Below are 26,334 nucleotides of genomic sequence, written 5' to 3'. Positions count from 1 at the left end.
TCTTTACACTTTTAATTTGGCTCTTATGTGTGCAGGGCAGCCACTCCAGGAGTCAGGACTCCACTCCTAGCCTCTGTCAGTGTGCGCCCTGTGTGCAGCCCCAGCGCAGCTGTGTGCAGCCCCGGCGTAGGCTCCAAGAGTGTAAGACAGGGATCTCAAACTCAATTTACCTGGGGGCCGCAGGAGGCAAAGCTGGGGTGAAGCAGGGCCGCATAAAGGATTTTGCTTACCGAATATTCGCAATAAAAAAAATCGCATTACACATTTGCATACCCCGAACAGAACTGCTCGGGGTATGCGAATATTTAATGCGATTTTTTCTTACTAATGCGATTATTTGATAAGGAATAATCGCGAATACTGCGATATTTGAAGGCCAGCCACGGGCCACAAAATGTTGTATGGAGGGCCGCAGATGGCCCGCGGGCTGCGAGTTTGAGAGCCCTGGTGTAAGATGATATCCAGTATCAACCCTAAACAAAGGTGTTCCCTCAACGTCAATCTTTCTTAAACCTCTTTCTTTGATATGTGGCATATTCCATGAAGGGATTCTCAACCCAGAGATTTCTTTTCCATGGATTCTCATGTTCAGGTACTCATGATTAAAGCTGTGAGCTAATGCCCTTAAATGCTGTTTTTCATATTATGACTTTCTGCATGATATAACTGCCAATCAGAAATTTTTTACAAGAGTGAAAACATTTCAATATCTCCTTCTCAGACACAGCTATCCTAGAATCAGATTCTTTTTTGAACACATCCAGCTATGTCTCACTGTAAAAACTACTTGTGAAATTCCCCTGCAGAGAAATATTAAATTCATAGAGAAAATGAACAATGTCTGCCAAATACACAGCTTAGCTACCCATTCCTTGTCCAACTGGGGCTGTACAAAGTCAGAGTTCTTCTCTCATAGGAACTGCACTACTTCTTCCCTCTTGCCAACAAGGTGAGAGAGCACCCTTCCCCTGAACAGCCACTTCACTTCTTCATGGAGAAGATGCTTGTAGTGGGCATCCATACTCTCACCCAGGGTGGTGAATAGCCTGGATTTGATCACAATTGTGAATTTCACAAATTATCTTTACTGTGTCATCTGTCACAGAGTTTAGTTCAGCAGGGAGTTTTTTTAAATCCAGTCTATTATACAATGAGTGGGTACATTGTACGGGTGTGAAACTTCTGTTTCTTGTGACTGAGCCATGCACAGTGCATCATTTGTACATACATCAACACATCAGAGTGAAATGAGTCAGAAGGAGAGATGTAGACACAGAATAATCATTTGTGGCATATAAGAATAATAAATGGCAATGTGGTAATAATATTCAGAGAAAATAGGGATGAGGGACAGGACAACTAGTCCATGATAGGAAACTTGCCATAAAAAGTGGTGAATTCAGTTAGAATAGAGAAAGGCACATTATGACATTGATAGTTGGAACATATCACTCTGGACAAGAACTGGATGCTGAAATTGGATAAGTGGCATGCATCGTACCCTTTAATTAACAATTGCAAACCGCAGTGTCATAAAGGAAATATTGCAAACCTCAGTGTCATAAAGGAAAAGAGATAGAGAGAAAAAAAGCAAAATGCCTGCCCCTGACATAGGCAGAGGAGGGTGAAGGGGAAGGTAACAAGAGACATTGGTGGTGGGGAAAGTGCACTGGTGAAGGGTGGTATACATTCTATGACTGAAACTCAAGTATGAATAATTTTATAATAAATATGCTTAAATAAAAAATTATTTTAAAAAGTTTCAGGCACTCTATCATAATTCGTTTATGATATATCATATGCCTTTAACAAAGTGCCATTTTTGTTTTTTGTGTATATTTTAGTTTGGTTTCTTGCAGCACACACTAAAGTGTCAATAGATTTTTTTCCTTCAGTGAAATCACTACTTTTCTCTGGAACACTGTCCTTGCTTTTAAAGATTGTTAAAAGATTTTTCTCTTTCACCTGTTTCATCTCCATATTGTAGGGTTTCAAATTTTCAGCACATTTTGGTTATTAAGAGTAAACGTTTTGAAACATTTTGCTTACTTATTATCAGAAATCAAAGCATTTTTCCTCGAGAAGGGTGTTCACTATCCAGAATTAACAAACGATCAATGGATTCAAAAACTGTATTTCATGGTGGATGTTACTTCACATCTAAATCAGCTTAATCATAAACTACAGGGGAAAGGAAGCACCATTTTTCTGATGTTAGAAGAAGTTATTTCGTTTGAAAACAAATTATCTGTTTTTGCTCAAGATTTTGACAGAGAAACTTTGATTCACTTTCCAAGCCTGTTGAAACATCGCCAAGAAAATAATTCTGATATTGACATTACCTATTTTAAAACAGCACTTTTAAATATGAGGGAAGCTTTCCTCAAGAGGTTCAGGATTTCAGAAATAGCAAAGCGACGTTGGCCTTTGTTAAAAAACCTCTGGATGCCACTGTAACGGAATTAAATTTTTCTCCCTTTAATATTAACATTGGCAACTTTGAAATGCAATTTCTGGATTTAAAAAACAAAGAACTGTGGAGCTCAAAATTTGAATGTCTTCGTGCTAATTTAGAAAGACTGGAGAAACACCAATGTGAACTTAGTTCACAGCACAAGTGGTCTGCTTTGAAAGACCTGGAGAAGGAAGATATGTTGATTTTTAACACCTGGAATAGTATTCCTGACTCATATAATCAACTAAAAAAGCTGGCGTTTGCTGTTCTTTCCTTGTTCGGGTCTACATGTTTATGCGAACAATCATTTTCAAGCATGAATCTTCTCAAGAGTAAATTGAGAAATCGTCTCATCAATGAGAACCTGGAATTGTGCCTAAAATTAAAAACAACAACATACAAACCTGACTTACTCATACTATCCAAGGAAATGCAAGGCCAATGTTTACATTAGTGCTTGTGACTTTGTCAGTCATTGTCAGGATGTAATTTTCTCTACATTGTAAGGCAAATTTTATGGAATTTAACGTTATCGATAAATAATATCGTTCTAAAGTTTTTGTTTTATTAGTTGTGTTATTTGTATCCTCCCGACCTCTGTGGATACTTACATGCAGAATATTCTCAATATAAACTTATTGAAACTAAAAACAGTGTATATTCCTATGTATTTTTAGTTTTAAAAATATGGCTCTTGGGGCCGGAGAGATAGCATGGAGGTAAGGCATTTGCCTTTCATGCAGAAGGTCATCAGTTCGAATCCGGCTTCACATATGGTCCCCTGTGCCTGCCAGGAGCAATTTCTGAGGATGGAGCCAGGAGTTTCCCCTGCACACTGCCGGGTATGACCCAAAAACCACACACACAAAAAAAAAATGTGGCTCTCGGCGCTGGAGAGATAGCATAAAGGTAAGGCATTTGCCTCTCATGCAGAAGGTCGGTGGTTCGAATCCTGGCATCCCTTATGGTCCCCTGAGCCTGCCAGAAGCGATTTCTGAGCTTAGAGCCAGGAGTAACCCCTGAGCACTGCCAAAAAACAAACAAACAAAAAAACCCCAAAATGTGGCTCTCAAAATAAATTTCAATCATGGTTTTTGTGAGATTTGGCTCAGTTGAAAAAAAAGGTTGCTGACTAATGTCCATACCTAATAGGTCAGAGTGCTTTTTTTGCTAAAGGATCTGTCAACTGAAGGACTTCAAAACATTTCTTTTCAACATGTATCTCTGATAAGCAAAGATGCAAAGTTAAGTCCATTGTGGTAGAGAAAAATGTGTCCTAAATCAGGGAGCACAATAATAAATGACTTCAAGATTTTCCTATACATCATACCCTGTACACATTTGGTGTGGGTATATAAAAATAGTGAGTGTCATTTATGACATGTATGGTGAATGGCAGATACTGAGTCAAATACTCTGTATTCAGTATCTCACAGATACAATGGCATAAGAGGCCTGTGCTATATATTCTTCCCTTCTAAATAAAAGTCATTAGACTCTGAAGACTTTGACCCAGGGCCAGGCATCTAGAGATATAAGCCAGGTTGGAGACAGTAGAATGGGAAAGGCACCTACCAGGTTCAATCCTTGATATCACATAAGGTCTCCTGATCACTGCCAGGAGTGATCTCTGAGCAGACCTAGGAATTAGCCCTGAGCATTGCCAGTGAAGCCCTAAAGTTCCCTACACCTCTAAAATTAAGAGATACAAAGACCCAACTGAACTTAGATGCATTGTATCCCACGCCTTGAATGTCATAGACATCCTGTTCCTCATACTTCATAATGCATTTAAAACAAAGGTCAAAAATAAAAAGCAATGATCGAAGCTTAAGATCTAAAAAAAAGTCCACTATAGCTATAGAACCCAAAATAAAAATTCATTTCTCTTTTATCATCTTACTCATATTTTCTATATTGATATTCTAACTGTTCTTTACTCCATATTCACACTCAAAACAAAGAGTAGCAGGGTGTATGGTGGAGCACTGGAAATGAGCTAAAGCATGAATAGGACAACAAGCCAAAACAGTCAAGAGTGGTCACAGTACAGAGTTCTCTCTTTGAGGTCTCTGCCAAAGAGATGGTGTTTCTCTGCTATGTAGTGGAGAATGCTCCGGGTCTGCACCAACTTCATCCCATCAATTTCCACCATTGGCACTTGTTGGAACAGCAAATGGTTTCCTGAGAAGAGAAATATAGAGTGAGAAGTGGTCATTTTCCTGCCCCTCCCACCCCAACTCCACTAAATGAGAAGGGAGAGTGAGGCCAGTACTAGAGCCCCTGTAACAGTTGTCATCCAGAGCAGTAGATTTAGCATTCAAAGCAACCTGAAAATCAGCATTGTTCTAAATCATCTCCTCTGATTTCTCATGTTAGGAAAAATATGTAGTCTCTTGGCATGGAAGGAAGAAGGGGTAAAGTAATGACAGTTTTGCAGAGTTGTAGAAGCTAATACAGCAGCCAGGAACTTCATATGTCAGTGACGTTTCAAATTTTGAAACATTTAGATTCAGTTTTCTTAGTCACTAGACACACTGGAAGAGCTCCACAGGCACATACAGATGGCCAACAGTGACTCATAACCCCCTGCCCCCAGTGCGTAGACCATTTCCACCATAACCAATGTTCTTTTTTTTTTTTTTTTTCTTCTTCCAGTTTTTGAGTCACACCAGGCAGCACTCGGGTTATTCCTGACTCAGTGCTCAAAAGTCGCTCCTGGCAGGCTTGGGAACCATTATGAGATGCCAGAATTCGAACTAGGGTCTGTCCTGAGTTGGTCGTGCCCTACTGCTATGCTACTGCTTAGGCCCTAACCAATGTTCTAGTAATGGCACTACATTAGACAATCTGACCATGTCACCAACAAAAACTGAGGAATATGCTCTAGATATTTTCTTACTTAGTCATAAGTAATTTATGGGAAGTTGGCAGTAACTGTTCAAAAAACCCAGGGACCAGAGCAGTAGTACAGCAGGTAGGGAGCTTGCATTGAATGTTGTCAACCTGGGTTCAATTTATAGTACCTTATATGGTCTTCTGAGCCACACCAGGAGTAATTTCTGAATGCAGAGCCAGGAGTAACCTCTGAGCATAATCATAGTGCTAGGTTTGGACCAAAAACAAACAGAAAAAATACTAAACCTTTGCTTCCTCCCTCAACATGGACCAGGCACTTTCAACCTGCCAAAATCCAAGGAGAGATGCAAGTATTGTCTAGCTCTCAGAGTCTTGGGGATAGAGGATAGGAGAGGGGACTAAATTTTAATTGAAAACATTTTAAATGAAATAATTATGACAATTCTGCCATTACTTGCTCTGGTTTGTTTGGTTTAAAGATATGATTCTGAATGTTCCATGCAAATAGAATCTTTGCTCATCTCACCAAAATTAGTTTTTTTAAAAGTATCTTTACTGGTGACAGTTATCGCATTTCCATACTCACCATCCTGCAATTTCTGCAACTGTTCTTTTGTTTCCAAAAATTCTTCATCAAACTAAAAACAAATACCCCCCCAAAGAAGGTAATTATTATGAATATAATGATAGGTTCAGGGCCTGAAATAGCACATTAACTTGCCACAAGTACAGAGAGAGAAACACACTTAGCACCTCACATCTTGGTTTCTAACTATACACTGAGATAAATCATGGCTCCAAGGAGGAGATGATTCCATGAACAATTTTGTAGCTTTGTATCTCATTGTGATTCAATTAAAAGTTTTATTAATTATTAAAGACAAAAGAGAGGAGGGCTGCAAGTTCCAGCTCACCTCATGAAGCTCACCACAAAGAGTGATGAGCTTAGTTAGAAAAATAACTACATTGAGAACCATCCCAACAATAAGAATGTATGAGGGAAATGGAAAGCCTGTGTAGAATACAGGCAGGGATGAGGTGGGGAGGAGGGAGAATTGGGAAATTGGTGATGGGAATGCTCCACTGGTGATGGGGGTGTTCTTTACATGACAGAAACCCAACCACAATCATGTTTGTAATCAAGTGTTTAAATAAAAATAAAAAAATTTTATTAATTAAAAAAATGTAAGCACATGCTCAGAATGTATAAGAAACATCACAGGTCCCCTCAGAAGCAGCATCCTTAACAATTCAAACACAAAAAGCACAGTGCCAGGCAAGGTCTGTCTACCTCTCCACCACCAAGAAAACACCCTTGGTCTGTTTTTAAAAAGTCTGTAGAGACCAGAGAGATAGTAAATGGTTTTCTTTTCTTTTTTTTTTTTTCTTTTTTTTTTTTTTTTGGTTTTTGGGCCACAACCGGCATTGCTCAGGGGCTACTCCTGGCTGTCTGCTCAGAAATAGCTCCTGGCAGGCACGGGGGACCATATGGGACACTGGAATTCGAACCAACCACCTTTGGTCCTGGATTGGCTGCTTGCAAGGCAAGCACCACTGTGCTATCTCTCCGAGCCCAGCATATGGTTTTCTAAGAATGGCCAGAAGCAGCCCCTGAGAACATATTCAGTCCAATGTGACCCATGGTACTCCCCTCCCCCCAATCATATACAGAAAAGCTCCTTTTAAAAGTAAACAATTAGCACTGATGAATTAATCAAGATAGTATAGCAGGTAAGAAAAGTTGCCTTGAAGGCGGCCAAGCCCAGTTTTATTCCCAGAATCATGATTTCCAAATATCTCCAGGAATGATCCTGGAGGGCAGAGCCAGAAGTGAGCCCTGAACACTCCTAGGTTAGGAGCAGAACAAAAGACAAATATGCAACCTGCAATCTGAGTGATTCTGATAAGAATCAGAGGCTCTAATTATTCATACTCCTTCCTTAGTACTCTTACTTCATAAGATATTTCTTTGATCCATCCATCTGACCAAATGATCAGACCCAATTAGGAGGGAATACTGAGAGATATGCTTCCCGTTGTGCAGTCAGTACCAAGTAACACCTTAAAAACATTTCACTTGGATCTGACCAGGAGGTAAAAAATTAAATACTTCCAGAATATGAAACATTCTTACAATGCAAACTATGAACAACTTAGAATAAAGCAACTTGTATTATGTGAGTGTGTGCATATGTGTGTGTGTATTTAAGATTCTAAAAGGTCCAGAAACTCATTTAGAAGATACACTTGGCATGTAAATCAATGCAGGTGGCGTCCTGAACTGCCAACGACATCCAAACGCACATACGACACCAGGACTTATATTGCCCCACAGAACACATGGCAATGGGGGTGAGCAAAACTTACCCCAGAAGAATGGAGCCCACCTCCCATCAGCTGTGTACACATCAATGCAGGTGACATCCAGCACAACAGCAACAGCAACAACCTAACGCACAATGTCCTGTGGCACAAGAAGCACATCAACCCACTGAACGCGCTGATGGAGGTGAGCTAACCCTGCCCCCGAAGAGTGAAGCTTGAGGAGCATAGCCTAACACTTTTCCTAGTCAATGAACCCAGCAACACATATAAAATACCACACTACAAGCGTGACAATGGGGAGACAACACAGGCCTCCACCGTACATAAAGAATGAAAATGGCCATGCTTATAACCCAAAAAGTGCCAACCACTTAATTAGCCTCTCAGATAAGAACTTTAGAGAAGAAATATGGAAAATCCTCATAGAACTCAAAGAAAGAATGAACAAACTGAATGAATCACAAATAAGAAACAAGAGAATCTGAAAATAGAAATAAGAAAACTCCAAACTAAAATAACAGGACTGAAAAATGTGGGAGGCAAATGAAACCCTCCCTGGAAAGCCTATCCAAGAGAGTAACAGTGAAGAGGACAGAATCAGTGAGCTGGAAGATGAGATGCAGAACAACTCCATTCAACAGAAGAGATTGAAAAACAGGCAGAAAACAAATAATGAGATAATGGGAAAATCCTCAAAGAATGTGAACAGACTAATGAAAAGTCTTTGATAAGCTCAACAGAAACAACGTACGAATCATTGGAGTCCTAGAAACCCAGGAAGAAAATCCCCATAAAGAATCACAGTGAAAAGGTAGTGGGGAAAGCACACACACACACACACACACACACACACACACACACACACACACACACACACACAGAATGAGTCAAGAAAATCATTGCAGAGAAATTCCAAAAGCTAAAGAGTGCATGCAAAAAAATCCTGCATGCCCAGATTACCAGCTAAAAGAGATCTGAAGAAAACACCCAAAGACCCCTAGTCACAATGACAAATCCCACAGAGAAAAATAGAATACTGAACACAGCAAGATAAAAACGGGAAATTGCATTCAAAGGAGAACTCTTAAGATTTACAGCAGACATATCACAAGAAACCCTGAAGGCCTGACAGCAGTGGTGGGATATAGTGACAAAACTCAATCAAATGAATGCTTTGCCAATAGTACGTCACTCAGCCAGACTCACATTCAGGTGTGAAGGATACTATAGCTTCACAGATAAAAACAAAAAACAAACAAACAAAAAAACAGCTCAGGAAAATTTCAGACTCAAAACTAGCTTTAAAAGACAAACTTGCTTTTTTGTTTCGTTTTGGTTTTTTGGTTTTTTTTTTTTTTTTTTTTTTTTTTTGTGGTTTTTGGGTCACACCCGGCAGTGCTCAGGGGTTATTCCTGGCTCCATGCTCAGAAATTGCTCCTGGCAGGCACGGGGGACCATATGGGACGCCGGGATTCGAACCGATGACCTTCTGCATGAAAGGCAAACGCCTTACCTCCATGCTATCTCTCCGGCCCCTTGGTTTTTGGTTTTTAAGGGGTTTTTTTTTTTTGGCCACATCAGTGACGCTCAAGGGTTACTCTTGGCTATGTGCTCAGAAATAGCTCCTGTCTTGGGGGACCATCTTGAACACCGGAGGATCTGTCCTAGTTTACCTGTGCAAATGCCCTACCTCTGCACCACAGCTCTGGCCCCAAACTAAAAGGTCTTAAGGCTAGACAGACCAACAGACACACCAAACTTCTACACAAAGATGACATTAAATCTCATGACAATCATTTCTCTCAACATCAATGGAATAAATGCACCAGTTAAGAGACACAGAGAGGCAAAATGAATAAAAAAGCTGAATGTCGACAAGAAACACATCTGAATGTTCAGAGCAAACATAGACTCAAAATCAAAAGGTTTGAGGGCAATTATTCAAGCAAACAATGGTATTAAAAAGGCTGGAGTGGTAATATTAATATCAGATGACACAGACTTTAGACTTAAAAACGTTTTAAGAGACAGAGATGGATACTTCTTTCTATTTTCTTTTCTTTTCTTTCCATTTTGTTGGTTTTTGGGTCATGCCTGGAGGTGCTCAGGTTTTACTCCTGATTCTACACTCAGAAGTCACTCCTGGCACCCTAGAGGGTCCATATGGAACGCCAGGAATTGAACTGTAGTCCGTCCAGGGTTAGCCATGTACAAGACAAATACCCTACCACTGTGCCATCACTTCAGCCCCCAGAGATGAGTATTTCTTAATAATAAAGGAATATGTACATCAGGAAAAAAAGCCCATTCCTAAAACAATATATATGCATCCAGTGAAGAACAAGCAAATTAAAAAAATTTGAGGGCGGGTCACACCTGGCAGTGTTCAGGGGTTACTCCTGGCTCTATGCTCAGAAATCACTCCTGGCAGGCTTGGGGGACCATATGGGATGCCGGGATTTGAACCAGTGACCTTTTGCATTAAAGGCAAACGCCTTACCTCCATGCTATCTCTCCAGCCCCATAAGCAAAAATTTTAAAACAAATTGTTGGCAAATCTAAAAGAAGACATCAATTGTAACACAATAATGATGGGAGATCTAAACACCACCCTTTCAGACCTTGATAGGTCAACCTGGCTTAAACTGAAAAAGGATATACTAGCTCTGAAAGAGAAATGGAAGAAAGCAGCCTACTAGGGTTCTCCATCCCATATAGGGCTCTCCATTTCCAGAAAACTGGATACACATTCATCTGCAATGCACATGGGTAATTCTCAAAGATACACTGGTCCATAACATAAACCTCCAAAAAAAATCAAGATGATAGAAATTGTACAAATATCTTCTCTGATCATAATGCACTGAAATAGAAAGTAAAATACATACAGCCACAAAGAAAAAAAGTTTAACACCAGAAAATTGAACAGCTTACTACTGAATAACCAGTGGGACAGAGACAAAATCAAAGAGGAATTAAAAAAAATTCTTGGAAATAAATAAGAATGAAGATATAGAATATGAGAACTTGGGGCTCAAGAGAGACATTATAAAAGGCCACTAATTTGCTCCCTGCTTGGTTTCCTGCTTTCCAGCAGGGCTCATGACAAAGTCTCTGTCCAAGAATGATGGAACATGATTCTTGCTTGGGTTCAAAGGAGATAATAAAAAAAAAGCTGCTGCTTTGCTCCCTGCTGAATTTCCTGCTTTCCCTTTCGAGGCAGCCTAGAAAGGCCAAAGTGAACATAATCTCTTTAGGGCTCATCACAAGGTAGGCTGTCTCCACCAACGAAAATGTGGAGACAGAAGAGTGTGGCTGTTCTGCTTTGCTTTGCAGACACACACATCTTCCAGCCTATGAGCCCCCACCACAAGAGTAAAAACCACAATACAAGTGTGCCCATGGGGAAACAAAGCAGGAAAACATCATGCAAAGAGAATGAAGATGGAAGCTAATGATGACCCAAAAATTGCAAACTACCTACTTAGCCTCTCATATAAAAAGTTTGGGGGAAAAAAATGAAGGATGTTCACAGAACTAAAAAAAGCATAAATCAAGATGAACAAACACAAAAATAGAAACCAGAAAACTTCAAACTGAAATAACAGGACCAAAAACTCAGTAGGTAAAATGAAAACCTCAATGAAAAGCCTCTCCAACTGAGTAACAGCAGCTGAGGACAGAATCAGTGAGCTAGAAGATGAGATGCAGAACAATTCATTACAGCAGAAGAGATTGGAAATAAACAAATGATCAGGCAATGGAAAAAATACTCATAGAATGTGAACAGATGAAAATAGAAGTCTTTGATACACTCAATAGAAACAACGTAAGAATCATTGTAGTCCCAAATGCAGGGAAGAAAATCCCCAGGAAGAATCAATAGTCAAGGACATCGTTACAGAGAAACTCCCAGAGCTAAAGACGGCATGCAACCAAATCCTGCATGCCCAGAGTATCAGGTAAAAGAGACTAAAGAATTGCACCCCAAGACACATCCTAGTCACAATGAAGAATCACACAGATAGGGATAGAATACTGAAAGCAGCAAGCACAAAGTGGGAAATTATATTCAAAGGAGCACTGTTAAGATTTACAATAAATAAATAAATAAATAAATAAATAAATAAATAAATAAACCTTCAAGGCAGTGTGGGATACAGTGTGAAATACAGTGACAAAATTCAAAGAAATGAATACTTTGCCTAGAATACTACACCCAGACAGACTCATTTTCAGGGATGAAAGAAGTATACATAGCTTCACAGATAAACAGGAACTCAAGAAACTTTACAGACTCAAAATCAGCCTTAAAAGATAAACTGAGGGCCCGGAGAGATAGCACAGCGGCGTTTGCCTTGCAAGCAGCCAATCCAGGACCAAAGGTGGTTGGTTTGAATCCCGGTGTCCCATATGGTCCCCTGTGCCTGCCAGGAGCTATTTCTGAGTAGACAGCCAGGAGTAACCCCTGAGCACCGCCGGGTGTGGCCCAAAAACCAAAAAAAAAAAAAAAAAAAAAGATAAACTGAAAGGTCTACTTTAAGGCAAGACCAAAAGACGCACCAAACTTCTACACAAATATGATACTAACAATTATCTCTCTCAACATCAATGGGATAAATGAACCAGTTAAAAGACAAGAGTGGCAAAATAGATCAAAATGCTAAATCCGGGCCCGGAGAGATAGCACAGCGGCGTTTGCCTTGCAAGCAGCCGATCCAGGACCAAAGGTGGTTAGTTCGAATCCCGGTGTCCCATATGGTCCCCCGTGCCTGCCAGGAGCTATTTCTGAGCAGACAGCCAGGAGTAACCCCTGAGCAATGCCGGGTGTGGCCCAAAAACCAAAAAAAAAAAAAAAAAAAATGCTAAATCCAACATTCTGCTGCCTATAAAAAAAAACCACATCTGAATAGTGAGAACAGATATAAATTAAAAGGTTGGAGGAAAATCATACAAGCAAACAACTCCTTTAAGAAAGCTGGGGTAGCCATATTAATATCAGGTGACATAAACTTTAGACTCAAAAAGTTATAAGGGAAAAAAATGGAATTTCCTAATAATCAAGGGATATGTACAACAGGAAGAAATCACACTCCTAAACATATATGAACCCAAGGAAGGATCAGCAAATTATTGACAAATCTGAAAGAAGAATCAATAATAAAAAATAACAGTGGGGGGCCCGGAGAGATAGCACAGCGGTGTTTGCCTTGCAAGCAGCTGATCCAGGACCAAAGGTGGTTGGTTTGAATCCCGGTGTCCCATATGGTCCCCCGTGCCTGCCAGGAGCTATTTCTGAGCAGACAGCCAAGAGTAAGCCCTGAGCAATGCTGGGTGTGGCCCAAAAACCAAAAAAAAAAAAACCAAAACCAAAAACAAAAACAAAAACAGTGGGGTACCTAATAATGCCCAATCATGCCGTGATGGGTCAAGCAGGCTGACACATGTTGGAGACAGTGTCCTGTCAAAGATCAATTTTTCTGTCTTCTGTCTTTTATGCACCTTTCACCTAAGGCTGCCTACCTGCAGACTTTGCTGTAAGCTTTTGAGCTAACAGGAAAGGTATTTCACAGCTGAAGGAGATTTTCTTTGAAGCCAAAGAGAAAAGTGAACACCCCAATGCCAGTTCCAGATTTAGGCCACTCCCTTTAGCTTCTTTCCGGAGTTAATAGCTACGCTTCAAAAACCTGCCCCTTCACAGACTGATGTTAGCTCCAGATAAGCAGGCTGCAGATCCCACTTTTGGAGACATAAGGTCTCCCTCCCCTCTGAATATTTTACTGCCTTTGTTCTATAACCTTCGCGCCAAAAAGTATGATTGACATGTCCTTTTTACCTGCCCATTTCTCCTCCTCTATATAAGAGATGCTGGACCAATAAATTTTACCTCTGATCGGATATTTCGCCTGAGGTCTTCATTACTAACCTCTCTCAGATTTTTTACAGGTGTGGTTGTTCTTTTAACCCAGCCAAATAAAGGTGCGGACGTCCAAGAGCCTCCCAGCCGCTTCCCCGCTGGCCGGGCCCCTCCGGGGGGCTTTAGGACCCCGCAGACACACAAGAATATACTAGCTATAAAAGACAAATAGAAGAGAGTAGATATATATGTGTGTGTGCATGTGTGTGTGTGTGTGTGTGTGTGTATGTGTGTGTGTGTGTGTGTGTGTGTGTGTGTGTGTAGGGTACTCTATTCTGAAAAAACTGGATATACACTCTTCTCCAAAGCACATGACTCATTCTCCATGACTGGACACATACTGACTCATAAAACATACCTCCATAAAATCAAGAGAATAGAAATCATGCAGACTACCATCTCAGATCACAAAGCACTGAAATTAGAAGTGGGACACAAAGGACAAAAAAGAAAAACTGTAACACCTTAAAATTAAACAGCACACTATTAAAAAACAGTGTGTTAGAGATGAAATCAAAGAGGAAATCAAAAGATTCCTACAAACAAATGCCAATGAAGACAAAAATTGTCCGAATTTATGAGACACAACAAAAGCGGTACTAAGAGGAAAATTTAAAGCTTTGCAAGCACACATCAGGAAGAAAGAAAGGGGTTGCCTTAGCATATTGCTCTTTTTGTCTGTCTCCTGAAACTCTCCTAAGAAAGCCAAAAAAGACCCAGTAAAAACTGTCTCCCAGAGGCATCCCAGCAGAAATGTACACTTCTTTGTAAATGCAGGGGAGGTTTCTGGTCTTTGCTGTGTGCCCAGCAACAGGTAGAGACACTAAAAGGACCTATCACTTTCACCTATCCCTCTTCTCTTCTGTCTCCTGAAACTCTCCTAAAAAGACCAAGAAAGACCCAGCAAAAAGTGTCTCCTAGAGGCTCCAGAAGAGAGAACTCCACTTTGCGGCTGCATGCTCTTTCTAACCAATGAACCCCACCATAACACGTAGAAAAATATCACACTACAAGTGTGAAAATGGGGGCCCGGAGAGATAGCACAGTGGTGTTTGCCTTGCAAACAGCCGATCCAGGACCAAAGGTGGTTGGTTCAAATCCCGATGTCCCATATGGTCCCCCATGCTTGCCAGGAGCTATTTCTGAGCAGACAGCCAGGAGTAACCCCTGAGCAACGCTGGGTGTGGCCCAAAAACCAAAAAAAAAAAAAAAAAAGAAGTGTGAAAATGGGGTAAACTCATAGGCATATACCATTTACAGAGAATGAAGATGATAGCTCTGATGACCCAAAAAATACCAACCATCTGATTAATCACTCAGATAAAGTGTTTAGAGAAGAAATATGGAGGATCCTCATAGAAATTAAAGAAAACATAGATCAAGCTGCACAGAACACAAGGATAGAAATCAGAAAACTCCAAACTGAATTAACAGTTCTGAAAAACATGGTAGCTCAATAGAAAACCTCAATGGAAAGCCTCTCCAACAAGGTAATAACAACAGAGGACAGAATCAGTAAACTGGAATGAATTGCAGAACGACTCCATACAGCAGAAGAGACTTGAAATGAACCTTAAGGCAAATGATCAGACAATGGAAAAGGTACTCAAAAAATATGAACAGATGAAAATAGAAGTCTTTCATAAACTCAACAGATACAACATAAGAATCACTGAAGTCCCAGAGGCCCAGGAAGAATCAACAGTCAAAGACATCATCACAGAGGAACTCCCAGAGCTAAAGACTGTACACAACCAAATCCTGCATGCCAGAAGAGTAATAGCTGAGAGACCTGAAAATAAGCACCACAAGACACATCCTAGTCACAAAGATGGATCCTACAGATAGAGATAGAATACTGAAAGATGCAAGATCAAAAAGGAAAATTACATTCAAAGGAACATCCTTAAGATTTATAACAACATGTCACAAGAAACTCTCAAGGCCACAAGACATTGGTGAGATATTGTGACAAGGCTGAATGAAATGCATGTTTCACCTAGAATACTGCACCCAGCCCGACTCAGTTCAGCTTTGAAAGAAGGATAGGAAGGATACATAGTTTCACGGATAAGTAACAGCTCAGAAACTTTACAGATGCAAAACCAGCCTTAAAAAAAAGCTGAAAGGTCTACTTTAAGACAACACAGACAGACACACCAAACTTATACACAAAGATCACATTAAATCTCATGACAATCATCTCCCTGAAAGTCAATGGACTAAATGCACCAATTAAGAAACACACAGTGGCTAAATGGATCAATCTTCTGCTACTTACAAGAAATACACCTGAATAGTCAGAACAAACACAGAATCAAAATCAAAGGCTGGAGGAAAATCATCCAAGCAAACAACACTCTTAAAAACGCTGGGTGGCCATATTAATATCAGACACAAATTTTAGAGTCAGAAAAGTTGTAAGGGACAAAGATGGACAATACATACTAATGAAGGTATATGTGCAATAGAAAGAAATAACACTACCTCAAAACATATACACAACCAATGAGATATCAGTAAAATATCTAATACAATTATTGACAAATGTGAGAGAGGCTATCAAATAACACAATAATTGTGGGAGACCTCACATTGGCCCTGTTACCACTTGAAAGGTCAACCAAACTAAAACCCAACAAGAATATACTAGTCTGGAAGAGAGAAATGGAAGAAAGAGGCCTAGTAAATATATATAGGACATTCCATCCCAAAAACCTGGATACACATTCTTCTTTATTCTCCAGGATAGACCACATGCTAGCACACAAAACATACCTCCATAAAATCAAGAGGATAGAAATTCTGCAGGCTACCTTCACTGACCACAAGGCTCTGAAATATTATATATATATATATATATATAAAAAAAAAAAAGGGTCACAGAAGAAAAACTTTAACACCTGGAAATTAAACAGCTTCCTACTGAACAACCAGTGGGTCTGAGATGAAATCAAAGATATCAAAACTTTCCTGAAAAAAACTGACAATGAAGACACAAACTATCAGAATCTATGGGACACACAAAAGCAATAAAGAGGAAAATTTACAGCTTTGCAAGCACACATCAGAAAGGAAGGGGCATACCTGAATAACTAATGATGCAGCTCATAAAATTAGAAAATGACCAACAAAAGGAACAAAAAATAGGGAGACAGAAGGAAATAACAGAGCTGAAAGCAGAAATTAATGAAGTGGAAACCCAAAAAAGAATCTGAAAGGTCAATGAAAGCAGAAGTTGGTTCTTTAAAAAAATAAACAAGATTGATAGACCATTGGCAAAACTCACAAAGAAAGAGAAACTTGATAACCCGTATTAGAAATGAAAAGGGGGAGATCACTACAGATATTGCAGAGATTCAAAGGGTAATCAGAGAATACTTTCAGAAATTCTGTGCCACCAAATATGAGAATCTGGAAGAAATAGGTAAATTCTTGGACTCCTATAACTTTTCACAGTTGAATAAGCAAGATGTAGCATATCTAAACACCCCCATCACCATTGAGGAAATTAACACAGTAATCAAATGTCTGCCCACAAAACAAAAGCCCAGGCCCAGATGGATTCACTAATGAATTGTTTCAAACCTTTTGACTACCAATCCTGGCCAGGCTCTTTTATGAAGTTGAAAAAAATGGGTCTACTTCCAAATAGCTTGTATGAAGCCAACATCACCTTGATATCAAAACCAGTGAGAGATGCTGCCAAAAAAAGAAAATTACAGATCAATATCCCTGATGAACACAGATGCAAAGTTCCTCAACAAAATCCTGACAAATAGGATCCAATGCCTCATCAAGATCATTCACTATGATCAAGTAGGTTTCCATCCCAGAATGCAGGATGGTTTAACATTCGTAAATCTGTGCTCGCTTTGGCAGCACATATACTAAAATTGGAACGATACAGAGAAGATTGGCATGTCCCCTGCGCAAGGATGACACGTAAATTCGTGAAGCGTTCCATATTTAAAAAAAAAAAACATCCGTTGGGCCTGGAGAGATAGCACAGAGGCGTTTGCCTTGCAGGCAGCCGATCCAGGACCAAAGGTGGTTGGTTCGAATCCCGGTGTCCCAGATGGTCTCCCGTGCCTGCCAGGAGCTATTTCTGAGCAGACAGCCAGGAGTAACCCCTGAGCACCGCTGGGTGTGGCCCAAAAACCAAAAAAAAAAAAAAAATTTGTATCAACATAATACACAACATCAAAAACCAAAAAAAAAAAAAAATTCGTATCAACATAATACACAACATCAACAAGAAGAGTAAAAATCACACGATCATATCAATAAATGCACAGAAAGCATTTGATAAGCTCCAATTCCCATTCTTGATTAAAAAAAACCTCTCAGCAAGATGGGAATGAAAGGAACTTTTCTCAATATAGTTAGGGTCATCTACCACAAGCCAATGGCAAATATCCTCAATGGGGAAAAACTAAAAGCCTTTCCTCTAATTTCTGGTACAAGACAAGGCTGTACGCTCTCACCACTCCTCTTCAACATAGTACTAAATGTACTTGCTATAGCAATTAGGCAAGAAAAAGATATCAAGGGAATCCAGATAGAAAAGAAAGAAGTCAAGCTCTCACTGTTTGCAGATGACATGATACTCTACTTAGGAAACCTTTAAGACTCTACCAAAAAGCTTCTAAAAACAATAGATTGATATAGCAAAAATCAATGGCCTTTTTATACAACAATAATGAAATGGAATAAATGGACATTAAGAAAACAACCCCATTCACATTAGTGCCACACAAACTCAAATATTTTGGAGTCAACTTGGCTACAGACGTGAAGGACCTATACAAAGAAAACTATAAAGCACTGCTTCAAGAAATAAAAGAGGACACACAGAAATGGAAACAGATACCCTGGCTCATAGATTGGCAGGATTAACATCATTAAAATGGCAATACTCCCCAAAGCATTGTACAGATTTAATGCAATCCCTCTAAAGATACCCATGACATTCTTCAAAGAAGTGGATCAAACACTCCTGAAATTAATTTGGAACAATAAGCACCCTCAAATAGCTAAAGCACTGTTTGGAAAAACGAAATATGGGAGGCATTACTTTCCCCAACTTTAAACTGTATTACAAAGCAATAGTAATCAAAACAGCATGGTGTTGGACTAAAGACAGACCTTCAGATCAGTGGAATAAGCTTGAGTACTCAGAGAATGCTCCCCAGACATACAATCACCTAATTTTTGATAAAGGAGCAAGAAATCCTAAATGAAGCAAGGAAAGCCTCTTCAACAGGTAGTGTTTGCACAACTGGTTAGCCACTTGCAAAAAAGTGAACTCAGACCCACCAGATAATACCATGTATGAAGGTAAAATCCAAATAAATTAAAGACTTAATACCAGCCCTGAAACCATAAGTTACAACATGTAGGTAAAACACTCCATGACATTGAGACTAAAGGCATCTTTAAGGAGGAAACAGCACTCTCCAAATAAGTGGAATCAGAGATAAACAAATGGGAATATAATTAAGCTTAGACGCTTCTGCACCTCAAAGGAAATAGTGCCCAGGATACAAGAGCCACCCACTGAATGGGAGAAATGTTAGATTGGAGGTCCTAATTTGCTTTTTTCCATGTAGCTGACCAGTTGTCTCAGCACCACATGTTAAAGAAGCTATCTATCATTGTGCCATGTTGCATTTCTTTCCCCTTGATCATAGAATAATTGTTGTATGTCCAGAGAACATTCTCTGAATACTGAAGTCTACTTCATTGATCTGAGGGTCTGTCTTTATTCCAATACCATGGTATTTTAATAACTATTGCTTTGTAGTACAATTTTTTTTTTTTTTTTTTTTTTGGTTTTTGGGCCATACCTGGCGGTGCTCAGGGGTGACTCCTGGCTGTCTGCTCAGAAATAGCTCCTGGCAGGCACGGGGGACCATATGGGACACCGGGATTCGAACCAACCACCTTTGGTCCTGGATCGGCTGCTTGCAAGGCAAACGCCGCTGTGCTATCTCTCCGGGCCCTTTGTAGTACAATTTAAAGTTGGGGAAAGTGGTACCTCCCATCTGTTTTTTCCTAAGGGTTGCTTTAAATATTTGTGGGTGTTTGTTATTTCAAATGAATTTCAGGAGTATTTGTTTCACTTCTTTGAAGAATGTCATCGGTATCTTTAGAGATAGTGCATTACATCTGTACAATGCTTATGGGAGTATTACTATTTTAATGATGTTAATCCTATCAATCCATGAACAAGGTATATGTCTCCATTTCCTTGTGTCTTTTTTTATTTTTTGAAGCATTGTTTTGTAGTTTTCTTTGTATGGGTCCTTCACCTCTTTGTTGATTGACTTCAAGGTATTTGAGTTTGTGTGGTACAAATGTGAATGGGATTTTTTTAATGTCCATTTCTTCTCTGTCATTATTTGTGTATAAGAAGGCCATTGATTTTTGCGTGTTAACTTTGTAGGCTGCCACTTTGCTCTATGAATCTATTTGTTTCTAGACACTTTTTTTGGCAGAGTCCTTAAGGTTTTCTATATATAGTATCATGTCACCTACAGAGAGAGATTCACTTCTTCCTTTCCTATCTGGATGCCCTTGACACCTTTTTCTTGCCTAATTGCTTTGGCAAGTACCTACAACTATGTTGAATAGGAGTGGGAAGAGACGGTAGCCTTGTATTGCACCAGATTTTAGAGGAAAGACTTTTAGTAAATCTCCATGAGAAAAGTTCCTTCCATTCCCATCTTGTTGAGAGTTTTTACCATGAATCGATGTTGGCCTATATCAAATGCTTTTCCTGAATCTATTGATATGATAATATGGTTTTTATTTTTCTTTTGTTAATAAGGTATATGCATTCCGTGGTATATAATCTTGATGAGGCATTGGATCCTATTTGCCAGGATTTTGTTGAGGATCTTTGCTTCAGTGTTCATCAGGGATATTGGTCTGTAGAGTTGTTTTTTGGCAACTTCTCTGTCTGGTTTTAATATCAAGGTTGTGTTAGCTTCATAAAAACTATTTGGGAGTGTTTGTTTCTTTTATTATTTATTTGAAAGCCTGAAAAGGATTGGTAGCCTTTCCTCTTGAAAGGTTTGAAAGAATTCATTAGTGAATCCATCTGAACCAGTGCTTTTGTTTTTTGAAGACTTTTCATTATCATTTTAATTTCATCTGTAGTGATGGGTATGTTTATATGTGCTAGATCATCTGATTCACCCACGGAAAATTATGAGTCCAAGAATTTATTCATTTCTTTCAGGTTCTCGTGTTTCATGGCATAGAATTTATCAATAAAGTCTCTGATTACCCTTTGGATCTCTATATTATATGTTGCGGGGTCCTGTAAGCCCCCCGGGGGGGGCCCGGCCAGCGGGAATCGGCTGGGAGGCTCTCGGACGTCCGCACCTTTATTTGGCTGGGTTAGAAGAATAACCACACCTGTAAAAAATCTGAGAGAGGTTAGTAATAATGACCTCAGGCGATATAACCGGTCTAAGGTGGCCTTTATGACCCTAAAGTGGGGTCTGCAGCTCACTTATCCGGAACTAACAGCAGTTTGTGAAGGGGCAAGTTTTTGTAGCATAGCCATTAACTCCGGAAAGAAGCTAAAGGGAGTCACCTAAATCTGGGGATGGTATCAGGGTGTTTACTTTCTCTCTGGCTTCAAAGAAAATAACCTTCAGCTGCAAAATACCTTTCCTGTTAGCTCAAGGACGCACGGCAGAACCTGCACGTAGGCAGCTTTTAGATGAAAAAAGCTGCATAAAGACAGAAGACAGAAAAATTGATCTCTGACAGGACACTGTCTCCAACAATATGTAGTAATCTCCCCTTTTTCATTTCTAATCCTGTTTCTTAAGTTTCTCTGAAATAGCTAAAGCAAGCCTTGGGAAAAAGAAGACGGGAGACATCACTTTTCCCAACTTTAAATTGTACTACAAAGCATTAAAACAGCATAGCATTGGAATAAAAATAGACCCTCAGATCAGTGGAATAGACTTGAGTATTCAGAGAATTTTCCCCAGACATACATGTAATTAATTTTTGAAAACGTGGCCAAAAATACAAAATAGAGCAAGGAAAGCCTCTTCAACAAGTGGTGTTGGCAGTTTGTCAGCCACATGCAAAAAAGGAAATTTGAACCTCAATCTAACACCATACATAAAGGTCAAGTGGATTATATACCTCAATATCAGACCTGAAACCATAGGTATATAGAAGAAAAAGTAGGCATAACACTCCATGACATTGATACTGAAGGCATATTCAAGAAGAAAACACCACTGTCCAAAGAAGTGGAAGCAGAGATAAACAAATGGGATTACATTAAATTGAGAAGCTGCTGTACCTCAAAGAAAATAGTGACTAGGACACAAAGCCATCCAAAGAATGAGAAAAACTCTTTACCCAATACCATCAGATAAGGGACTAATATCTTAGATATTAGTATCTGACATTAGATATTGGTACATACTGATTACTTACGCTGATTACATACCAGTACAAGATAATAACAGAACTGACCAAGAAAAAAAAATAACTCCATCAAAATGTGGGAAGAAAAAATGAACAAAAACTTCCTCGAAGAAGAAAGACAAATAGCCAAAAGGCACATGAAAAAATGTTCTACATAATTTATTATCAGGAGATGCAAATCAAAACAACAATGAGGTATCATCTCATGCCAGAGATTGGCACACATCACAAAGAACAAGAACAATCAGTGCTAGTGAGAAAGTGGAAAGAATGGAACTGTCATTCACTGCTGGTGAGATTGTTGTCTAGTCCACCATTTCTGGAAAACAAGATTCCCCAAAAAACTGGAAATTGAGCTCCTATATGATCCACCAATACCACTCTTAGGGAAATACCCAGGAACACAAAAATACAATATAAAAATGTCCTCTACATGCTTATGTTCTTTGCAGCGCTATTTATAACAGCCAGCAAGTATATGGAAACTTACACAATGGAATACTATGCAGCTGTTAGAAAAAAATGAAGTCATGAAATTTGTCATACATGTATGGACATGGAGACTACTATGCTGAGTGAAGTGAGTCAGAGGGATAGAGATAGACACAGAGAAGTCTCATTAATCTGTGGGATTTAAGAAAAATAAAAGACAGTATGGTATTAATACCCAGAGATAATAGAGATGTGGGCCAGAAGGACAAGCCCATGATATGATTCTTACCACAGAGTGGTGAGCGCAGTTAGAGAAATAACTACACTAACAATGACAATGACAGTGAGTGAGAAATAAAATGCCTTTCTCAAAGATAGGCAGGGATGTGCAGAGGAAAATGGGGACATTGGTGGCAAAAAGGTTGCACTGGTAATGGGGAGTGTACATTTTATGACTAAAACCCAACTACAAACATGCTTGTAACCATGGTGCTTAAATAAAGATATTATTATTTAAGAAAATAGAAGATACATTTGCTTCTGTCATTTCCACCCTGTGAGATAGAGCAGAAAACACATTTTATTTATTCATTTATTTTAGTTTGGAGTCATACTCACTGGTGGTCAGAGCATACTCTGTGCTCAGGGATCACTCTTAGAGGTATTTACAGAAATGATATATGATTTGGGGGATGGAAACAAGAGTTGGCTATTGTAAGGCAATCATCTTATCTCCTCTAATATCCTTTTGGCCCTGGAAATGTACCTTTTCTATGTTTTTATTTTGGGGTGGGCTTTTGGGGGACAAACTCAATAAGTATGCAGTAGCTATTTCTGGCTCTGTGCCCAGGATTTCTTTGGGAAGTGCTTAGGAGACCAATGTGGTGCCAGGTCAACTGAGTGCAAAGCAAGCACCTTAATCAGTGTCATGTATATGGCTTCATTTCTCAACATTTTTGGAAACAACTTTTACAGATAGTTTCATTACTGGCATTTGAAATAGTGTTGGCATCTTATCTATACCCTTAACTGTCTATGTTTAACCCTGGGTAGAAACCCCAACAAGATTCATTAGAAACCTCTCTGTACCACAGCACCTTCTTTAGTCCTCAATTCTTGAAAAATTGCCCCAGTCTTGAATTAGGAGTTTTGTGGCCCTTAAAATTTCTCTTTCACGTGTGTTCAGCTCCCTTGTCTAGGGAACGGTGGGAAAGTAGATCAAACTGGATTTGTAGAGGCATTTTAACTGAAGTACTATCCCCTTTCCCATATTCATTCTTTAACAGAGTGGTAACATATATGCTGAGTGGTTTGATGTTATTCCGGCGCATTCATGTGCAATGCTTATTCTGGAATTTACATGCCATACTCTTGAAAATGTCTTCTACATTTGACAGTAAAATATTTTCCTAGTGGTGACGTGATTAGATGCCATCCCAGGTTCACTAATTCATCAGTTGTCACTGCCATTAAACCAAAGACCACCGTCTGTCATGTCTAGTACATCAGATAAGGGAGATACTCGTGATGATCAGGCTACTATCTCTTTGGACTTAGAGTGTGCAAGTGGATCAGTAGAAACAACCTGTTCTTTTCCACCATGGAAGACTGCCCTAGATGTAGCTCCAGGAGAAGCTCACAATTAATACATAGGCCTCATGAACCTCCTAGTTCCTCCCCCACCCACCTGGAGGATAACTGGCCTCTATCTCATGAGGGCTTGATATGAACTCACCCAGGCAGTTTCAAAAAGTGCCTTATATGGACCAACATCCCTGTAATAAGTATCTTACAGGCTGGAATGAAAGTACACTTTGGACTTCTCAAGATTTTTATATGATCACTAAGACCTGCCTGAGCCTCCTGCAATAATACACAGTGTATATATGTGGCTTACTGATGAGATTAAGACAAAATTCCACACCCTAGATCATTCTGGAAGGAGAATTTCAGGGGTTTGGTTAACTTATAAGATGATCGGAGAAGGGCAGCATACTGGCATGATAAAACAAGTTGCTCTACTTCATGCTATCTTAGTGCAAGTCCATAAGATATCATTGTGGGCTTGGGAAAGAACTGATGCTGATGCTGAATTTAAAAAAAGCCAAACAAAGATTTTTCAGGGAGTTTCTGAGCCATATGTGAAATTTCTGGGAAAACTGATGGATGCATTCCAGAGACAAATTAAGGAAAAGGAAAGCAGCACCTAATAAGACAATTACATTTTAATTTTTTTTTTTTTTTTTTTTTTTGGTTTTTGGGTCACACCTGGCAGTGCTCAGGGGTTATTCCTGGCTCCAGGCTCAGAAATTGCTCCTGGCAGGCACAGGGGACCATATGGGGCGCCGGGATTCGAACCGATGACCTCCTGCATGAAAGGCAAACGCCTTACCTCCATGCTATCTCTCCGGCCCCAGACAATTACATTTTGAGAATGCCAATGAAAACTGTCAAGCAATCTTGCACCCTATCGCAGATAGGGCCGATCTTATGGGATACTTAAGAGCTTGTTGAAACATTAGTTCTATAACATCAGGCACAAATCCATGCAGTTGAGCCTCAGGAGACCACGTGGGATGATGGGTCATACTATCTCTCTGGCTCCAAGTTCATCTTACTATTATATGAACTATACTTCAGGGTAATTAAATAATTAGCACAGGGGCTGGAGAGATAGCATGGTGGAGGTAAAACATTTGCATTTCATGCAGAAGGTTGGTGGTTCGAATCCCGGCATCCAATATGGTCCCCCGTGCCTGCCAGGGGTGATTTCTGAGCTTAGAGCCAGGAGTAACCTCTGAGCACTGCCAGGTGTGACCCAAAAACCAATATAAAAAAATAATAATAATTAGCACAAAAATATATTGCCCTTTATAAAGGAATCATACATTTAGTGAAATCATGATGGTGGAAAAACAGCCATTTTGTGATTCCTAAAAATGCTGATTATTAACAGCAGCTACAATTGTTTATTGAAAAGGTAAAGGAGGAAACTTCATAAAGTGGATAGGATGACATCAACTAAAATCAAGCTTAGCTTCACTGAAAAGTAAGACAGCCAGGCTGTCGTGCAATAAAATAAGTTCGCAGTAAATCTCTGCTTTAGTATGGCAGGAAGGAATGGGGATGGAGAGATAGCATGGAGGTAAAGCGTTTGCCTTGCATGCAGAAGGACAGTGGTTCGAATCCTGGCATCCATCCCATATGGTCCCCCAAGCCTTCCAGGAGCGATTTTTTTTTTTTTTTTTTTTTTTTTTTGGTTTTTGGGTCACACCCGGCGGTGCTCAGGGGTTACTTCTGGCTGTCTGCTCAGAAATAGCTCCTGGCAGGCACAGGGGACCATATGGGACACCGGGATTTGAACCAACCACCTTAGGTTCTGGATCGGCTGCTTACCGCTGTGCTATCTCTCCAGGCCCCAGGAGCGATTTCTGAGCACAGACCCAGGAGTAACCCCTGAGCGCTGCCAGGTGTGACCCAAAAATAAAAAAATAAAAAGAAATAAAAAAAAAAAAAAAAGAAAGGAAAGAAAAGGGGCATGAATGTAATCAGATCTCTGGCTCTAGCTTAGCAGTTTATAAAAAAAAAAAATTACAGAGAATAGAGGAACATGTTAAAATGTAGATCATCAGCCAAATCCAGAATGAAGAAATTCAACAGGCAGTTTTTTCTCACAAATAATTGGCAATACAGAAACATAGCACCCAGATTGTGGCTACTAATACCATTTTCTATAAAAGGCTCAGGGATCCTTGAAGAAATTTATTACTCTAGGGTCAGGATTTGGAAAAATACAAGATGATACAGAGCATTTTGAAGTAAGAAAGTAATAGGAGGGCTGGGTAAGAAAAAAGAAAGGAAAAGGATGTTTTTAAATGGACAG

At 39.6% G+C, this 26,334-nt stretch overlaps 2 protein-coding genes and 1 non-coding gene across 3 annotated transcripts in view; 2 read left to right on the top strand and 1 right to left on the bottom strand.

Annotated features, from left to right (window-relative positions):
• Positions 1 to 26,334, top strand: part of FBXO9 (F-box protein 9) — a 505,156-nt gene that overhangs the window by 324,956 nt on the left and 153,866 nt on the right. The gene's annotated exons all lie outside the window — the stretch shown is intronic.
• LOC126013757 (glutathione S-transferase A4) overlaps positions 1 to 26,334 on the bottom strand; it is a 35,751-nt gene that overhangs the window by 7,144 nt on the left and 2,273 nt on the right. The window contains exons 2-3 of the mRNA XM_049776964.1: positions 5,901 to 5,952; positions 4,507 to 4,639 (exon numbers count right to left, since the gene is read on the bottom strand). Coding sequence (XP_049632921.1) covers positions 4,507 to 4,639; positions 5,901 to 5,952 — 185 coding nt within the window. The remainder of the gene's footprint in view (positions 1 to 4,506; positions 4,640 to 5,900; positions 5,953 to 26,334) is intronic.
• LOC126015120 (U6 spliceosomal RNA) lies at positions 17,423 to 17,529 on the top strand. Its single transcript, XR_007498015.1, has one exon. It is a non-coding gene; the product is annotated as a U6 spliceosomal RNA (small nuclear RNA).

This window comes from Suncus etruscus, chromosome 7 (genome assembly GCF_024139225.1).
Source record: "Suncus etruscus isolate mSunEtr1 chromosome 7, mSunEtr1.pri.cur, whole genome shotgun sequence".
Lineage (NCBI taxonomy): Eukaryota > Metazoa > Chordata > Mammalia > Eulipotyphla > Soricidae > Suncus > Suncus etruscus.
The sequence above is the reverse complement of the archived record's forward strand: the minus strand, read 5'-3'. Positions and strand labels throughout refer to the sequence as shown.